Source organism: Nelusetta ayraudi, unplaced genomic scaffold, assembly GCF_046127955.1.
Source record: "Nelusetta ayraudi isolate G7.1 ecotype Tasmania unplaced genomic scaffold, CSIRO-AGI_Nayr_v1 ptg000004l, whole genome shotgun sequence".
NCBI classification, from domain to species: domain Eukaryota; kingdom Metazoa; phylum Chordata; class Actinopteri; order Tetraodontiformes; family Monacanthidae; genus Nelusetta; species Nelusetta ayraudi.
In genome coordinates this window covers 6,448,006-6,465,000 of record NW_027466054.1, presented here as the reverse complement: position 1 = coordinate 6,465,000, position 16,995 = coordinate 6,448,006, and the positions used below count along the sequence as shown (strand labels likewise).

Below are 16,995 nucleotides of genomic sequence, written 5' to 3'. Positions count from 1 at the left end.
AGAACGAGAGGCCAACAGGTTCACAAGAAACAAAACCAGCGCTGAACCATTTTAAATGAGAGAATCAAGTGTTCTCTGTGCTCAACTGCTGTGGTGTGCCTGAAATGTAAATGTGGTAAAATGTAAATATAAATAAGCAGATTCTGTATATCATATTTGCAAGGTCAGTCAACAGTGAACACTGTTTATAGATTTGACTGAATAAGGTCTCACCAGCGCTGGTAATTAATGCCTTTTCTCTGCGTTCACGTTTTTCATTTGCTCTGTACTGGAGTGCTCGTACGAACTAAATTAACGACTCATCGTTGGAGCTGTTGCAGGGAGTTCACGCACAGAACGACTCTATTCAGCTTCCCCATCACACCTCTCTCACCCAGGGAAATCAGCAGCAGCTCGTAGCTTTGCGCTGAGGCAGATTAAACATGATTATCAGTCCCGTTAGCCGGCTCGCTGAGAAAAAATGTCAACTCTAAATGTCAAACAATGCCTTTGATTAAAACCCACGTTGCTGTAAGGCAGTGGACAGTAGCTCCCGTACGGCAAACCTGACCAGACAGTGAGCTGCCCGAGGTCGGTGGGCGTGACTTAAAAGGGAATAATTGAGTCTCGAAGTGGCAGCGACCAACGGGGACGGCCGCGCACGCAAGCGTTTCGCGCAAAACACCGCTCGAGTGAGAACCGGCTGGAAATGGAATCCTGACTGCGGCACCTGGATGACAAACAACGGCTGAATTCCCCGGAATCCAGGGCACTTAAATCAAACAACACGAGCCTTTCTACTGCGATGAAGGGAATTGAGAGGCCGAGGGCCGACATCATTTATCTGAAGTGGGAGACTTGAGGGAGGTGACGATGCTCGGAGGAAGAGGAGGAGGAGGAGGAGGAGGAAGAAATGGTGGAGGAGGAAGATGTGGAGGAGGAAGAAGAGGAGAATGAGGAGTAGAAAGTGGAGGAGGAGGAGGAGGAGGAGGAGGAAGAAGAGGAGGATGGGGAAATGGTGAAGAGGAGGAGGTGGACATGGAGGAGGAGGATGAAAAAGAGGAGGAGGAGAACGAGGTGGAGTAAGGGGGATAGTGAAGGAGGAGGAGGAGGAGGAGGATGAAAAAGAGGAGGAGGAGAACAAGGTGCAGTAGGGGGGATAGCGAAGGAGGAGGAGGAGGAGGATGAAAAAGAAGAGGAGAATGATATGGAGTAGGGGGAGGTGGTGAAGGAGGAGGAGGTGTTGGGAGGATCAAAGATTCAAAAACCTTGTGAGACACACCGCAGTTGCTCTCGACATCCACAGGGCTCGGAGAAAATGCCTCTTTTAAAAGGGAAAAGAAAAAAGCTGCGCCACTTTGTTTCCGGGGCTGAACTTTGAAACCAAAGGGGTGAAAATGTCACATTTCTGACTCATCCACAGCAAAGTGGCGAAAGACGAACCCGCAGGGAAAACACAAACATGAACACGGGAGGCGTGTTTCACTGTTTGCACTGCATTTGATCTAGAAGCCCCCATTTTATCCAGGATCCCTCGTGGCTTTATCCCTCTCGAACAGCGCAGAGCCTCATTAACGGGAAATCCTAGGCGCTGGATCTCGCCAAGGAGATGCTAATTCTGGGACTCGTCCATCGAACCAGAGCCGACGAGGCGCGAGACGCGAGCTCGGCGGCAGCGCGTGCGGCCTTTTAACGGCTCCGGTTTCAATCAATCACGACGCCCGGCGGTGGAAAACACGGACACAATAAACCAGCGGAACAACGTGAGAAGGTGTTCCGCGTTGTGTACGCCGGGCGTGGGCGGGTGTCGAATGTAGAAAAAAAAAACCCCAACCCAAAACAAATAAATAAATGGGAACAAAAAAAGAAGAAACGAACGGGGTGTGACAACAGAAATAGTGACATGAAGCAAAACAGAGGGAGGAAACGCAGACGGAGCGAACGCTCACGAGGGACCCGTAGAGCAGCACAATCCCGAGTCTCTCCCGGCTTTCATTATGCAAACGCTCACTTCAAAGCCAGGCCCCCCCTTCGTAAGGCAGGAATAATGCATTCCATTTCATCTACCTGGGTCGGGACATTCGCATCGAATGTCGAGGACGCCAGTTTTTAATGTCGCTCGCAGAGACACGAGCATCTTTATCTGCCCTCCGCTTAAACCAGCACTGAGGAATAGATAAATAACCCAGCAGCAACCAAAGCAGCGGTGAGCAGGTAAACACACACACACACACACACACACACACACACACACGCACACACACATGCACTTTAATATATGCACAATTCCAGCTCTCTCCCATCCGTCATTGAGACAGGTGTAAGTAACACCAAAGTGCGACAATGCTGCTCCTGTATTGTGTGCATCTGTGTGTGTGTGTGTGTGTGTGCGTACGCTTCGCAGTTTAAGAACCCCCCGGAGGTCGGCGCAGATGCGTAACCCTACACTCCCCAGCCGACGGAGACGTACACACATCCCACTGTTTCACTTGGACGTCGCGCCCGACTCGGTTTTTCCACCGTTACGAGATCCAGAATAGTTTCACAGCTCATAGAAAATCCCAGTGTGCAAATCATGGGAACGGCAGCGCAGACACCACAGGTGCCAAAGGTATTCACATTCTGTACTTAAATACAACTACGGTTACATACGGTAAAAACAATACTCTGGTAAAACTGAGAGTACTGATTCAACTCCTTTACTCAAATAAAAGTAAGCAAGTGCAAGTTCTGAAATGTACTGAAGTAAAGCGTAGAAATATATACATTTTTCCCATCAATGAAGCAATACATTCGTTGATCATCTTGCAAAAATGAAAAAGTTGTGACAGAATATTCTGGGCTAAACTGACCAGAGTGACTCCAAAGCCGAGGTAGTGGACTCAAAAATAATCTCCCTCATTTATATTTAACTACACAACAGCAGAGTTCAAATAGCTCCACATCAAGCAACAACAACAACAACAACAACAACAACAACAAATTACAAAAACAGTATGTGTACAGGTATCTGTGCACAAATGTAGGGAGTAAAAGTGAAAAGTCGTCAGAAACAGAAATACTCAAGTACAGACGCCTGAAAAATCCACTTTAGTACAGTAACTAAGTAATTGTACTTCGTTACTTCCCACCTTCCTCCCTGGCGGACGCTGCATTCTTTACGCCAGGCTCGAAAACGATTTACGCGCAAACGTCGGACGGCAGGAAATCAACAAAAGCCTGCCAGTTACGGCAGCAGCGACTCGCTGCGTCGGAAAAGCCGCGCGTGTCGTTCATCAGCGGCTCACAGCAAAACGAATGGATGCAATCGGAGCGACGCTTCAGCGCGTTATTGGAAATCCAATGCAACTTGGCCTGCGGCGCCACAGCGAGTTTGGACTCCTATTTGTGGGGGGAGCAGCTTGTTCAGCATTAGATCTTCACGCTAAATAAATTGCAGCGCTACGCTAGCGAGGGGTTGCTAAGCCACGGCGGTTGATGCGATGCGGCGAGGGCGACCTTGTTCAGCCGTTGAATGTGCGCCAGAGTAGGTGGGCGTGAACCCAGTGGTAGTTTTCACTTGCACTGCTGCACTCACTGGGTCAGTGTTCCAGACAGTGTGAACACACTCCACACCGAGTCTGACTGTGAGTCTGCAATGCCAGGGGTATTTTAACAACACAGGGTATAATACACTTGTCAGAGATTATATCCAATTTACAGTAGTTCACACATGTTGTGTATCAAGCACACACACACACACACACACAGTAGCAGCTGGAGTCTGGCTGTCCACACACTGATTGCAGTGAAATTCTTTTTGTGCCATTTTGACTTCTTTTAAACCCACTTTTCACACTTTTATTATTATAAATGATGTATTATTATATCATTATATTTCCACTCAAAGAGGTTTCTCTCTGCTGAGTTCTTTTATTTTAACCTGCACGTCCTGAACTCCAGAGACAAGGGGTGTGTGCTTTGAACATGATGATCACTTTGAGTTGCCATATTAATCAACACTCGTCAATCATAGCCTGAGCCTGGCTGGATACATACATTTCATGAAACCCTTATGGACATCTGGCATCAAATTTTTTTTTTCATGTTCCCACATTTATTTAATGAATGCAGGCAAAGTTGAAAAAAAAGCTCCAGAGTACAGTTTGATGTCTTACCTTGTGTGGCAAGACAAAGAAAAATAAAAACAGAACAGACTTTCCATAAAATAACTCAAAAGGTATTCCAATGACTTATTAAGGCGGGACCAATCTTTCATATCGTAATAATAATAATAATAACATATAATAATAATAATAATGATAACGCTGCAGTCCTTCAATTGAACCATTGCCAGCAATCCTGCACTTGGTAAATGGTGCACGATAATGGATGGATGGATGGATTAATACACTGTATCTTTCCAATTTATGACATTTTTTGGACACAGTCAAGTTTTACCAAAACCATAAATTATACAGGGTTTCGCTGCACACTAGATCCTGAAGCATATAATTGGCCTTGGGCTCATTATTATTTCAGCCGCTGCCAATCACAGTCCTTTAGTGGAAGCCAAGATTTCAATTACGCAGGTTTAATTCTTAGTAATTAAGCCGGCTGACCTTAACACCGGATCCCCCCCGCCAGACGGTCAGTCAGTCACTGGAGCTGTGTCTTTACAGGGCCACATTTGATTGACACGACTCTGTGTGTGCGTGCTTCAGTGTACTTTGCAACTGGCATTTGGACCAACACTCTATCAGGGGCTATTAGCTGCTCCCAGGTGGCCCTTCATTCTCCAACAACACAATGACTCCTCAGAGGAGCAGAAGAAGCTAATCACTACAGAAAGACTGAGTGTCTTAGATGGAGGGTACGTGCATGAGCCTGTGTGTGCGGGTGCACGTGTTCTGGGTTTGTTGCCTGTGTGCGGCGCATGAGCGGTTTTTGTTTTTGAAAACGGCAAAGATTAGACACGAGCAGCTAGCTTCCATCAAGGGAGGCAGCAAAAATCAAAATGGATGCAGGATCACATAAGCAAGAGAACATGTGCAGCTGAGCGTGCACGCACGCGTGTGCACGCACGGCAACAATGAGACGGGGGTGGGGTGGGGTGGGGTGGGGGGGAAACAACATTCTGGACGAATGGAGCGGAACAGCAAGGAAGATGCAAAGAGTGGTCTGATATGAATAATTTAGAGGTTGCTGTGTCGTGGACCTCAGAGTGTAGGGAGACAGACAGGCAGACAGACAGACGGAGGAGGAAGAGGAGAGAGGGAATAAAAAAACAAAGAAAGTGTACAACAAGAACAACGGGCAGCGGGGAAAGAAATAAAATAGCGAAATAAAAAGTGGGGAGGAAGAAGCCGCCGACTGCGTCATTACCTCTGAGACGGCGAAGACAGAGAGGGAGACAATTGAGATGGAAGAACAACAGGCTGCATGTTCTCCCGCTAGCATGTACTGTAAAGGCATTCGATGTGATTATCCACGCTTGAGCAGTTTCACTCGCTAAGACACTCTGGAGCTTCCAACCAGCGGTACGTAATGTTCCCCTAATGGACTCCACTAATGCCAACATCACCATCTGCATTAATGGACTCTATGCGCTAACACTTGCAAAATCCTCCGTCCGGCCGGCCGGCTGGCCGGCTGGCTGGTCGGCTGCGCTCCTGCTCCCATTTTATGGCAATATACCAATATACCGTCTCCCTGGCAGAGAGCAGAACGCTTTCAATAAGCCAGTTGTGTGACGATGTTTTGACGATAGGCATGATTGTTTCGTACCCCTGCTGGCGGATGCTGGTAACCGGTGCAGACCACCAATGCGCACAAAGCAGAAGAAAGCACTTCTTGTCATCAGTTTGACTACATTTGCTTGTGTTCACTTCAGGAACTGTGCACCACGGTTACAATGCAGTTCACTTTTGGGGCATGTACTCGGCTCTACTCAGTATTTAAGGCTTCGCATTAGGTGGTAGCGCCTGGTGACTGTTTTATTTCCGGCTTGAAAATGTGATATCAACTGAGTGCAGGCCACTGATTGGACAGGGAATGACGACGCAGGGTGATGAGAGATGAGATTTAAAAAGTGTCGAGAGAAGCTGAAAAACCAAAATGTGGTTACCGCAATATAAATATGACACTGTTAAATGTGACGTCGAGGGACTTTTGGGCCACTTTACTCCCACGACTCCTACTACGTTGAGCTGGTACTCAATTTTCATGAAAAACGACCAAAGCTGACGACGCTTGTTTCTTACTTTAACATCTACGATGTAGCATGAGGGTGAGATAGCTATACAGCAGATGATGCATGTCCAGGGCACAACTCTGTAGGCCAAGAACATCCTTTCAAACAGACCATCGGTCAACCGTCAGCACGGAAATGTCGTAAATTCACAGCACCGAAGCTTTGTTCTCTTTACTAAAAAAAAAAATCCATGTGTATGTATGTATGTATATATATATATGTATATATATGTATATATATATATATGTGTATATATATATATATATATATATATATATATATATATATATATATATATATATATATATATATATATATATATGTATATGTATATATATATATATACATATATATATATATATATATATGTATGTATATATATATATATATATATATATATATACATATATATATATATATATATATATAAAAATATATATATATATATACATATAAGAACTTTATTCATATGAGAGCAGAGCGGCATCTCCTTGAACCTCAATGCAATCACTCAGAATTCACAAGGAGGCACGGATCAGCTGGTGTTAAATAAAGATGACAATGACTGCATGCTAACAAAGAGACCCAGAAAAAGAAATGTGAACGCTTATTGCTATTTTTTTTTCAACGTCTGGATGGCTCGGAATGACGATGTGAGAAGTGGACTGCAGTTAGGAAAAGAGCCGGGCGTGGAGACGCCTCCGGACTGACCTCTTAGCACACTCAGCCTGGTGGAGGCCGTGATCTCCCCTGCAGAGTTGGAGGCGTGACATTCGTAAATGGCTTCGTCTCTAGGGGTCCTCAGCGGCTGGATCCTCAAGACCGAGCCAGAGCCGTCATCAAACTCTATTACCTGCAGGAAGGGAAGAAAGAAATTGTGAGGAAACTCTTCTTTTATTTTTTTCCTCGCTGCAACAACATTGCTGGGGTTTTATTCATGGCCTGACTGTAGCAGCAAATTCCATTTTTTCTTTTCTTTTTTTTTTTTTTACCATAGAAAACGACTGCTGGGACGTGGCCCTCAGTAACATCTTAAGTTGACGCCGGCACCCTGAGGAAGTACATAAAGCCTTATGAGGCTCTCACGCCACCAAATTGCCCTGTAAAATCCCGATGCCCTCCGTCATTCTGCCTGAAGTCTGTGATTTGCAGCTTCCTGGTTGTGTGTGTAATGGCGTCTGGACTGCGGCGCTTGGAGCGCACTGGGAATGTTGGCGCTGGCGACACTGCTGGCACGGGAAACTGCCACTGGCCACTGAAGCGGAGCTTTAAAACCCGGCCGGGTTGTTGGTGAGGCTGCTGTTTGGGGAGGTGACCAGACCAGGCGGCAGAGCTGAGCTCATCAGCCTCAGTGGACATCATGACACATTGCTAGACGGCTAATGTTAATGGCCGTAGCCGGGCAGCCGGGGGGGATTGTGTGAAAAGCAAAGGCGTGGAAAGTGGCTTTTGGATTGGTTTTGATTGGCTTGTGAGACAGACGCGCACTGGACAGTGTTGCTACCGTCCACTACTGTTGGCTCGCTGCATTTATATTTCCCTTCACTGGTCTTGCTTGACCGTTTGTATACAACTTTAATTACAAAGGGCTGTACGAGCCAACTCCAGCTAAATTGTGGAGTCCCTAATGACAAAAAAGGTCAATAATTCTTAAAAATAGTGCTTACGGGCCAACCAGAAGGAACTGCAGTATTACTGAGCTTTGCAACAAGCAGCTTTTACCTTCCCAGAGCATAAAAACAAGACAAATTTAGCCGCTTCTGGGAGAGACACTGGTCATGTGCTGGTATGAGGTTCAGACGGTATGATAACCTTCTGCAAAAACATTAAGGTTCAATGGTATTCTGAATACAGCTCAAAAATACATCATTCTGAAATGTTTAGTGAAGAACAAAAGATTTTTTTTCCCGCCCATTGAAAACAATCTAATTTATTTGTACATCATGTGGACTCTGTGGAACATTTAGTGCTCTGTTTGTTAAGTTTAAAGGTAAAATTATGTTACTTTAAAGAGATAATTTAAGATTTTGTTTTGCAAATTCGTCTATTGCCTTGTTTCCTACAGTCATATGAGTCGATAGACTCTCTTTAATCTGAGCCTGTGGTGAATGTGCAGGTCACGACATGTCTGCGAGAGCGTTTTGGAGCTGCTGGATTGAGTATCTGATGAGTTTCGAGGGAGGGAGACCCATTTCTCCACTGAGCAGCTCCCGTCTCTGCACCCTGGATCTCAAAACACTCACAATTAAAGGGAATGTTTCTACTCATATGACTATAGCGAATATGGCAATGGGCGAATTCACCAAAAATGTTGAACTATGCCTTTAGGCTGCACATGACCCGAGGGATTCCTGCACACTTTGAGGGGCGGCTCATGCAGCTGGAATATTATTACAGAAAACATTAGTGGTTTTGAGTCTGTGGCTTTTTCAAATGGTGGCATACCTTGGGTAACGTAAACAGCTCATGACTGCAAAGCATAGTGGAGCCTGTCATCTTTTCTCTCTCTTTTTCTTTTTTTTTAGATTTTATTTCTATCAGGATTCCTAGGTGCTATTTAATTCCTTGAGAAGAAAGTGTTTAATGCAGGGAATTATACGCTGAAACGTATCAAACGAGCAAACAGCTTCAAAAACAGGCAAATGCCTTGTGTCTGAGGGACGCTTTAGCAAAAAGCACCAAAACACAATGATTGTTCTTAACCTACAGCGCTGTATTATAGTCGGCTGAAGCCTTGGACACAGACTGATGTTATTTACTGGTACAGGTTTTCAGATATGAAAAAGAGACGTTAAAAGGTATTTTTTGTACTTTTGATGTGCCCAAGGACCGAGCCTGGATGAAGGTGAGACGTGAGAGGAAGTTCACTTGATATGTTCGCAAGCACCAACGGAGCACCAAAGTGCTCCAGTGACTCTGATACTTCTTTTGCGTTCAAGATATAACATTTCACACAGCCGTCTCCATGATTGTAGACTGGACAGTTCAAACGCTCTTGCATGAGTCCAATACACCAACGCAATAAATCTGCATTCTGAACTCCTGGAGGGGCACAGCTGAAATCCAATAACAGGGAATCTCACGGCTATGACTCCCGGCCAGCTGGACAAAAAAGAACTCTACAGATGGTATAGTCTGGGTTCATAAAGGCTGGATTAAAAAAAAAAAAAAAAAATGAAATATCTCCCTCTAGTGATTTAATCACCAATAGGGAGACACTAAGATGAACCTAAAGCTGGGAGCAAACTTGGCTTATTGAAGTGCAGAAAGACCCTGAGCTCCGGGTGACACAGAGTGTGGAGGAGAGCGGCTGTTCCAGTGCTGATGGAAAACTCAAGGTGGGAGGAAACAATCAAGGTGAGAGCCTTGGGAAAATTAATAAGGGGGGCGGGCGGACGGACGGACGTACTTAAATGTGTGTACGGCAGCTGAGGCATTTCACACCAGGCGCACAAAGTTTGCTGCAGAAACGGGGAGCATTAATAAGAAAAAGGCCGCTATTTGATATAGGACGCCGACTTTTCACTGCTTTTTGAATAAGGCGTCAAAAGATTTGCATTTAACAGGGCTGCCTCTGTGATTTGTCATCGAAGGAGAAGCAAAGGTGTAACTAATAGTGTCAATGGAGGATGGATGCACAGCAGACGCTGGGAGTGCACCAGCAATGAGTCAGCAGCAGCAGCAGCAAATAGCAGGGAGCCCACACTGGCTAATCCCACATGAGAGGCAGCCAATTAAAGCTTCAGCAAATGACTGTGTGGTAGACGTGATGTCACATCTCAAAAGAGCTGTTTCTTTTTTCTTTTTTCTTTTAACAGAAAAATACTCCAAAAACTGTTTGACTTAACCTTTACATCAAACAGCAATTTAAGTTTTAAAGCTGGGACTAGGTACGCTGAGACTCTGACCGCTGGATAATATTGCTTGCAGCACTAGTGTGACGTTACATTATGCTGCAACCAAGCAAAAAATAACCTGACACGCCAGACGGAGCGCTTCCCACATCGGCTGGCTTTGGTTCAACAATCCGCCTGGGAAGGAGCGCAAACGTGTTTGAAAAGCGGAAGCCGTTAAATACAAACGCACAAAAAAGACTTGAAAAGGGGATTTTGTTTTTAAAAAAAGTCATTGTTTCCATCACATTCAGAGCAGGCCGATTGTATTTTTTCACCCCTGTAGGATCCCACTGAGGACGGGCTGAAGTTCTTGCCATGACGTGATGCAGGGTTTGCTGTTCTTCGCTCTCTTTGCTACAGAACAAGTGTTGTCTCGTTGTGATACCAAAGTTGCCGTTGCAACAACCAATCAGAGGCTGTCTGTCTACAAGATCCCAGTCATTTCCTGTTTCTATCACAACAACAACCCTGGCTTGGTCGCCACGACCTCTATCAACCCAAAGAATGCTGATTGCTCGTGTGTCGCTGGCTAATGATGCTGCAGACTGAAGCTTTTCAAGGTGAGTCTGGAAAAATCCAGTCTTGAAGTGCAACGTTTAGCCCCCCGAAAATACGTCAAAATTTGCTACTTTGCTCCGATGTCACTGAGTCTTCATACTTGCATTGTTAATCATTTGCTTTAAATATTTTGCTGTTTATCTAAGCATGAGATAATGAGTGTTTTAAAAGAGACCTGTGACCACCAGTCAGCGGTCTCAGCCAATGACGCCCTGCCCGCAGCTCACGTGTTCCTGGGTAATAGCTTGTCTGGCCCGAGGGCCATTTCGCTTGACGGGAGCAGCCGTAATGATAGTGGAGTGGAAGAAAAAAACAGCCGCCGCCGCCAAAGTCGACAAAAGCGTCCTAATGTTGCAATCTAAACGCGGTTGTAAAATTCTATTTCCTCCCTGGTTCGTTTTCACAGTCGACGTATGTTGAACCGTGACGGCCAATCTGTTAGCGCCATGGATCCGCAGTTACCCAGATGTCTTTCCCAGAATGTGCGCAGTTTGTCTTGGCCTCAGTGTTTGCCTCGAGGTTTTGTTCCAATAAAAAAAAAAAAAGCATCGCCCCTCCCTCCCACCGTAACGATAAAAAAGAAACTTTTCGCATCTTGTTTGTTTTATTGGAAGGACACTGCACTTCCTGGTTGTTGACGCTGCTTGATGGTTGTTTTCAAGCTCAGCTTTCCTGGACTTGAGTCGGTACCAAGTCACAGGAGAATACGAGAAGGTGCTTGATTCTTGATTCTGAATCTGGCCCCTTTTCGTTTCTTCAGCCAATCACTGTGTTCAATGAGAGTCAGCTGGTGCGCCAAATGGAAGTTGATGCCGTTTACTGCATCTCAGAAAAAAAAAAATTCCAATGAAGAAACATGGAGTCGGGCTTCTTCGGGACATCGTCGCCGTACCTCGAATCTCTGATTGCTGACTTTTTTGCCTTTCTTGTTCCAGACGATCTTGGGCTGAGGGTCGCCGGCGGCCTGGCACACAAAGGAGGCCACGCCCCCCTGGACTCCTGTCTGGTCCTCCGGCGTTCGTGTGAACCTCGGGGATGCTGTGTGGAGAGAGAGACAGAAAAGTTCACACTTTTTTTGCGTTTGTGTTGCGCCTCTCTGACCTCGGTGCTGCTCGGAAGCCACGGCCACTTTACAAATCAGCATTCACACGCCCGTGTACGAGTGCTTTAACAAATAAAAAGCTTAAGCGTCAGACTGCTACTTAATTCCAACCCACTATTATAATCTGTTATTCACACATCTGTAACACTAAGACTGCAGCTGGGCTAAACCAGCTATGTGTGTATGCGCTCATATCTACAACATCGTTCTTGCAGTAGAGGGGTGTGTGTGCGTGCGTGTGTGTGCATGTGTGCGTGGTGGCTTTGTGTCTGCGCGAGTTATCTCTCTGTTCTGTGTGCACGTGTGTTTGTGTCTCTGTTTCCCTCTGTCCCTGCGCCACCAAAGAAGCTTAATATTTCTGTAGCATAAAGGATTTACCAAGACTTACTCCCGACATGACCACCAAAGCCCCCTCGTTCCGGCGACGCCGACAATATCATAGCCGCGGCCTCCGCCGGATTGTGACATCACGACATCAAAAAGATTCGGGCACGTCAGTCACGGCACGTCATCGGCAGCTCGCCTAATGGCATTCCAGCCAAACCAGAAAATCCCTACTTAAGGGCTTACAGCCAACCTCCTGACAAAGGGAGAGAAATTGCTTTTTGCTGTTTAAAAGGAGAGTGGTGCTGGTGGGGAGAGAGAGAGAAAGCTAAGCTTTCCAGCGCGCTGCTGCTGAACGAGTGTGGACAGAGAGAGAGAGAGAGAGAGAGAGAGAGAGAGAAAGAGAAAGAGAAAGAGGGGGGTGAGATAAAGGAGAGGAGAGAGAGGGACAGATGGAGCGCAGAATGAGGAAGGAAGGGAAGAGCGTGAAGAGCAGCAGAATCGAAGGGGAGAGAGGACGATGGGCACTGGCGAGTGGATGGGAAACAGAGAGAGAGAGAGAGAGAGAGAGAGAGAGAGAGAGAGAGAGAGAGAGAGAAAGAGAGAGACAGGCATAGGGGTTGGGAGTGGTGGTAGGGGGTGAGATAAATGGAGTGAGAGCAGGAGTGAACCAGCCAGATGTACTGGCAAACATGGTCTGAGAGCCCCAAGCTGCCCAGTCACCTCCACAGTGCACTGGCTCAGGGCCAAATCCACCCAGTGACTGGATACAACAATCTGTGTGTGTGTGTGTGTGTGTGTGTGTGTGTGTGTGTGTGTGTGTGAGAGATTCTGGACCCTAGATCCTACTTTCAGTTCTTGCACATGCCTGTTTTCTTCTTGCCTGGTGCACATTTTCACTCTGTGCATGAAAACCTGCTTTAGATTTGAAATGCCCACGTCGGGAGGATCTATTGACACTGACACAAGAAATTGGTATTTGCGCACATCACTAAAATAAATGAAGTCACAGAGGATGAATGAAATTGAGTTTATTAAAATAAACTTAAGACAAAAAGATAATCTGCAAATCACATGGCAGCAACTTAATCGTATTTAGGGCTATAGCTGCAGTGACTTGCTGTAGTTCAAATCTGAGAAACATGGTTGTTGGTGGTGTTCACACCACAAGACTTTCTGATCTACTGGGATTTTCACAACACACAACAGGGTTTACAAATGATGGTCCCCAAAAAAGGGAAAATACCCAGTGAGCTGCAGTCGTGTGGAGGAAAAGGCCTTGTGAAAGTCAGGGGTCAGAGGTCAGAGTGGGCAGACTGGTTGGAGACCAGGCAAGAAAGGCAGGAGTGACTCTAGTGACCACTGGTTACAAACAAGGTCTTCTTTAAAAGCTGCACACCAATATCAATTTTTCGTTTTGCCACATCACATATTTTTACGATGGTCACAACAAAACGGAGCTGCTCGCATCTAAAAAAAAACCCAACCTACCTCGCCCTGATTCAAGCGGCGCTCGAGTGCGCCCGTTTTTCCACACGCACGGCATTACGCCGCGCATCTGTGTGGCGGGCGATCAAACGTGCACGTCGGTGTGAGTGCGGAAAGAGTGAGCGAGAGAGAGAAATGGAAACAGAGAGAATGAGGAGCAGGAGGAGAATCGCTCTCTTAATCCTCTCGCTAATCTCTCGCCCACAAAACAAGTGGAAAGTGTAAAGCCAGCGGAGCCTCACTAAAAGGCACGGTGGCTCTCTCTCCCTCTCCCTCTCTCTCTCTCCCTCTCTCCCTTCCCTTCATCTCATTGGGCTCGATCTCTCTCTCCCTCGTCATGTATCGCCTGCTAATTTTTTCCCCCACTTTCATGCTCTGCTCTCTCTCTCCCATTTCGGCCCCATTATCTTCTGAGCAGCGCCCCCCTCCACCAGTCCATGTCTTCACACCAGCGACCCCCCCGCCCTCCTCCACAGCTGTTCTTCTCGCTCCCTCTTTCATCCCTCTCCTTGTTACCCTTTCCCCATCTCCTCCCTCCATCTCGGGGGCCGTTACATAAGTTGTCCTGTCACATTGACTGACTTAATGAGGAGGTTGTGTGTGTGTGTGTGTGTGTGTGTGTGTGTGTGTGTGTGTGTGTGTGTGTGTGTTGCCTATGGCTGCTGTGTCGTCCGTTGTTGACTCTGCTTCTTCATCCGTCTGGGCAAACAGCTAACGATCACCGCGCTTTCAGCGCAAGAAAAAGAAGAAGAAGAAAAAGAAGAAGAAGAAGAGCGGGATTTCACTTGATGTCATCGCTCACCCACTACTTACACAGTGCCATAGAGCATGTGCGGTAGTGTCACTTCCCGTCATGCCTCTGTAACTCATGTGATACATCAGGTCGTATCAGCCAATCAGAACGAGCCTAGACACAGCATATGTGAATACACATATGTGAAAACACATATGTGAATAAACTCTTTTCTGAGGATTTTCTGGCCTTTATAATTTTTTTTGAAAGACAATGACCTGAAAATCTACAGTAGAAAGATTTCTTATAAACAGCGTTTCAGGTCACAGTTGTCCTGTAAGCCGTTTTACAGGCGTTTCGTTTTATATTGCGGTTGACATTGGGGTTTTCGGCTGCAGTACCTCGAGTGGCCACTAAAAAGAAAAATGCTGCACCGCCATACTGCGAGTCTGGTATCCAGTTCTTATAATACATCCATGGGCATGCCTGATCGCTTTTCCCCTGGGTCTTTTAATATGACCCAAGATGGAAGCGAGGCCAAACTGTTGAGTGGGTCACTGCAGGGAGATTTAGCTGGATTTAGACGATGCCAATCTTCCCCCCTCTCTTGGTTTGTATCCGCCTGGACCAGGGGTGTGGGTGGCGGCCAGCCTACAAAGAGGTCGCCATACAGTAGGGATCTGATCTACGCAACAGATGGCCGGGATTACAATGTCATCTCCCTGGACCACTTTTGAGTCAAGGGCTCTGATGAACTTTTGATCCCAAGGAGATATAAAGATACATCATCTTGCTTTGTTCAGTTTCAATTCCAGAAATTCAGAATAATGGTAACCAGGTTACCCTCAATCCTTGTAGCTCGCCAAGCACGTGCTAACACTGTTATGAAGATTTGACATTTTCTCACGATACTTTCCTCTACACAAACTGAAATTGGCTGATTGAAATGGCAGAAGGAATTGTTGGCACGACCAGATGAAGCATATGAAGCAGTTTTAGGAGAGTGTGTGCACATAGCAGAGCTGCAGATGCTGCCTTCACCTGGAGCGACGGGCAGGGAGGTTCATCTGTATGAACAGATGCACGACTGTTTGGTAGTTTGATTTATGATGGCGTCAGAGAGGCTTTGACTGGAAAAGTGCAGAAATGGAAGAAACGGGGACTGAAGGTACAGGCTCGGAAAATAAACAGCTAGAATTCACCACGTGTGTGGTAAACACAGAGTAAATAAAGAAAAGAGTTAAGCTAAAGGAAAAACAGAAATACTGAAGTTTGGCCGTTTAAGAAACAGACAGTTCTTTTTTTCAACTTGCTATGACAACAATAACACTCCCACACTCTCTGAAGGTATGCCACAGGATTGAGTTCGATTTGCCCTGGGATCTCATCTCAGGTTCACTCCGCTACTTAGCAATACCTGGGAGAAACTGAGGAATAAAGCAGCCAGGTCTTTCCAAACAAAGCAAACCAATAAAAGCCAAAGGGCAAAGATGGAATGTAATGTGAGCATGATGATGCACATTTGAATCACAAAAGATTCTCTGAGATGCTGGATATGTACAGAAGACACTTTAGGTGGTGCCACTGGGTGCTAATGCAGTTGGTGAAGCTTAAATGTTAGCGGAATAAAGTCCCTGTAGTCTTGATGAAAACCCTTTTCCTTCACAGGTTCACAGGTACTTAAATGGAAAATCCTGTTTGCAACTACGGGCCATATCTCTATCTGATGAGCATGAAACCGTTGTTTTTGATTGGCGGTTTTGCCCGCCTTTGGGGTGGTTGCTTCTCACTATTTGTAACGGTGGTCGGGTAGCTTTTCCGATAGGTGGGAGGAGGCAGAGATGCACATCTGTACCATGCTCCACCAACAATGCAATAACACGACCCGAGCCTCACAGCTTCAACAATTCTTTTTATTATCATAGTTAAATCTGACTATGATGAGAATTTCTTATTGCCCCTTTAAGCATGCAATAAGCAATTCTCTGTCCTTTGGGGCTGGAGTGGATCCAGTGGCACAGAGTTGTATGTGTTGGTGGTCAGTTAGCCAAGATGAGAACCACTGAGCCAGAGTCGTAGGATAACTTGAGGAACCAGGCCAGTATCGGGGTCCAGGCCAGGGCCACTATAGCCTTGGAGAGATGCTGGGCAGCTGGCCAGAGCAATAACTTAGAACACATTAACATCGAACAGACACATTAAGAGCAAATTATCAGTTGCTTGTTTTGCTGCCGGACATTCAATTGGATTGCACCGGGCCAATGAACAGAGGGAGCAGTTATTGTTCCACGGCGGAGCCCATACTGTAAAGTGTTGATTTGGAAATCAATTGTGGAAAATCAATTTCACATGATTAAGTGCCTTAATGTTTTGTGACTCGTTACAATCAAGTGTAACATATTCAAGCTCCACAAAGTTGTCATCAGCCTGAAACAACTCTTTCATTCCACTGTCCTCTCAAACATTTTCAAAATTTCTTGCTATTTCGGAGGGGTGATATCAAGCTGATTTTCCCCAAGAATCACTTTGTCATGATGCACTAGCCAAGGAAATGCATTTTTGCCACTGATGCTAATGCGTGTCCAATTAGTATGCCACTTACCCAGCCCAAGGGTTCAGCTAGTGCCAAGTTAATCAGGGTTAATTTGTTAGAAACACAAGGGCAGGAAATAATCAAATAGGG

The 16,995-nt window shown here is 45.9% G+C and overlaps 1 protein-coding gene across 5 annotated transcripts in view; it reads right to left on the bottom strand.

Annotated features, from left to right (window-relative positions):
• Positions 1-16,995, bottom strand: part of ptprdb (protein tyrosine phosphatase receptor type Db) — a 164,640-nt gene that overhangs the window by 49,207 nt on the left and 98,438 nt on the right. For all 5 annotated transcript variants that reach the window (XM_076031193.1, XM_076031201.1, XM_076031209.1 and 2 more), the window contains 2 exons: positions 11,558-11,703; positions 6,923-7,064 (listed from right to left, as the gene is read on the bottom strand). In XM_076031193.1, the coding sequence (XP_075887308.1) occupies positions 6,923-7,064; positions 11,558-11,703 (288 nt within the window). The remainder of the gene's footprint in view (positions 1-6,922; positions 7,065-11,557; positions 11,704-16,995) is intronic.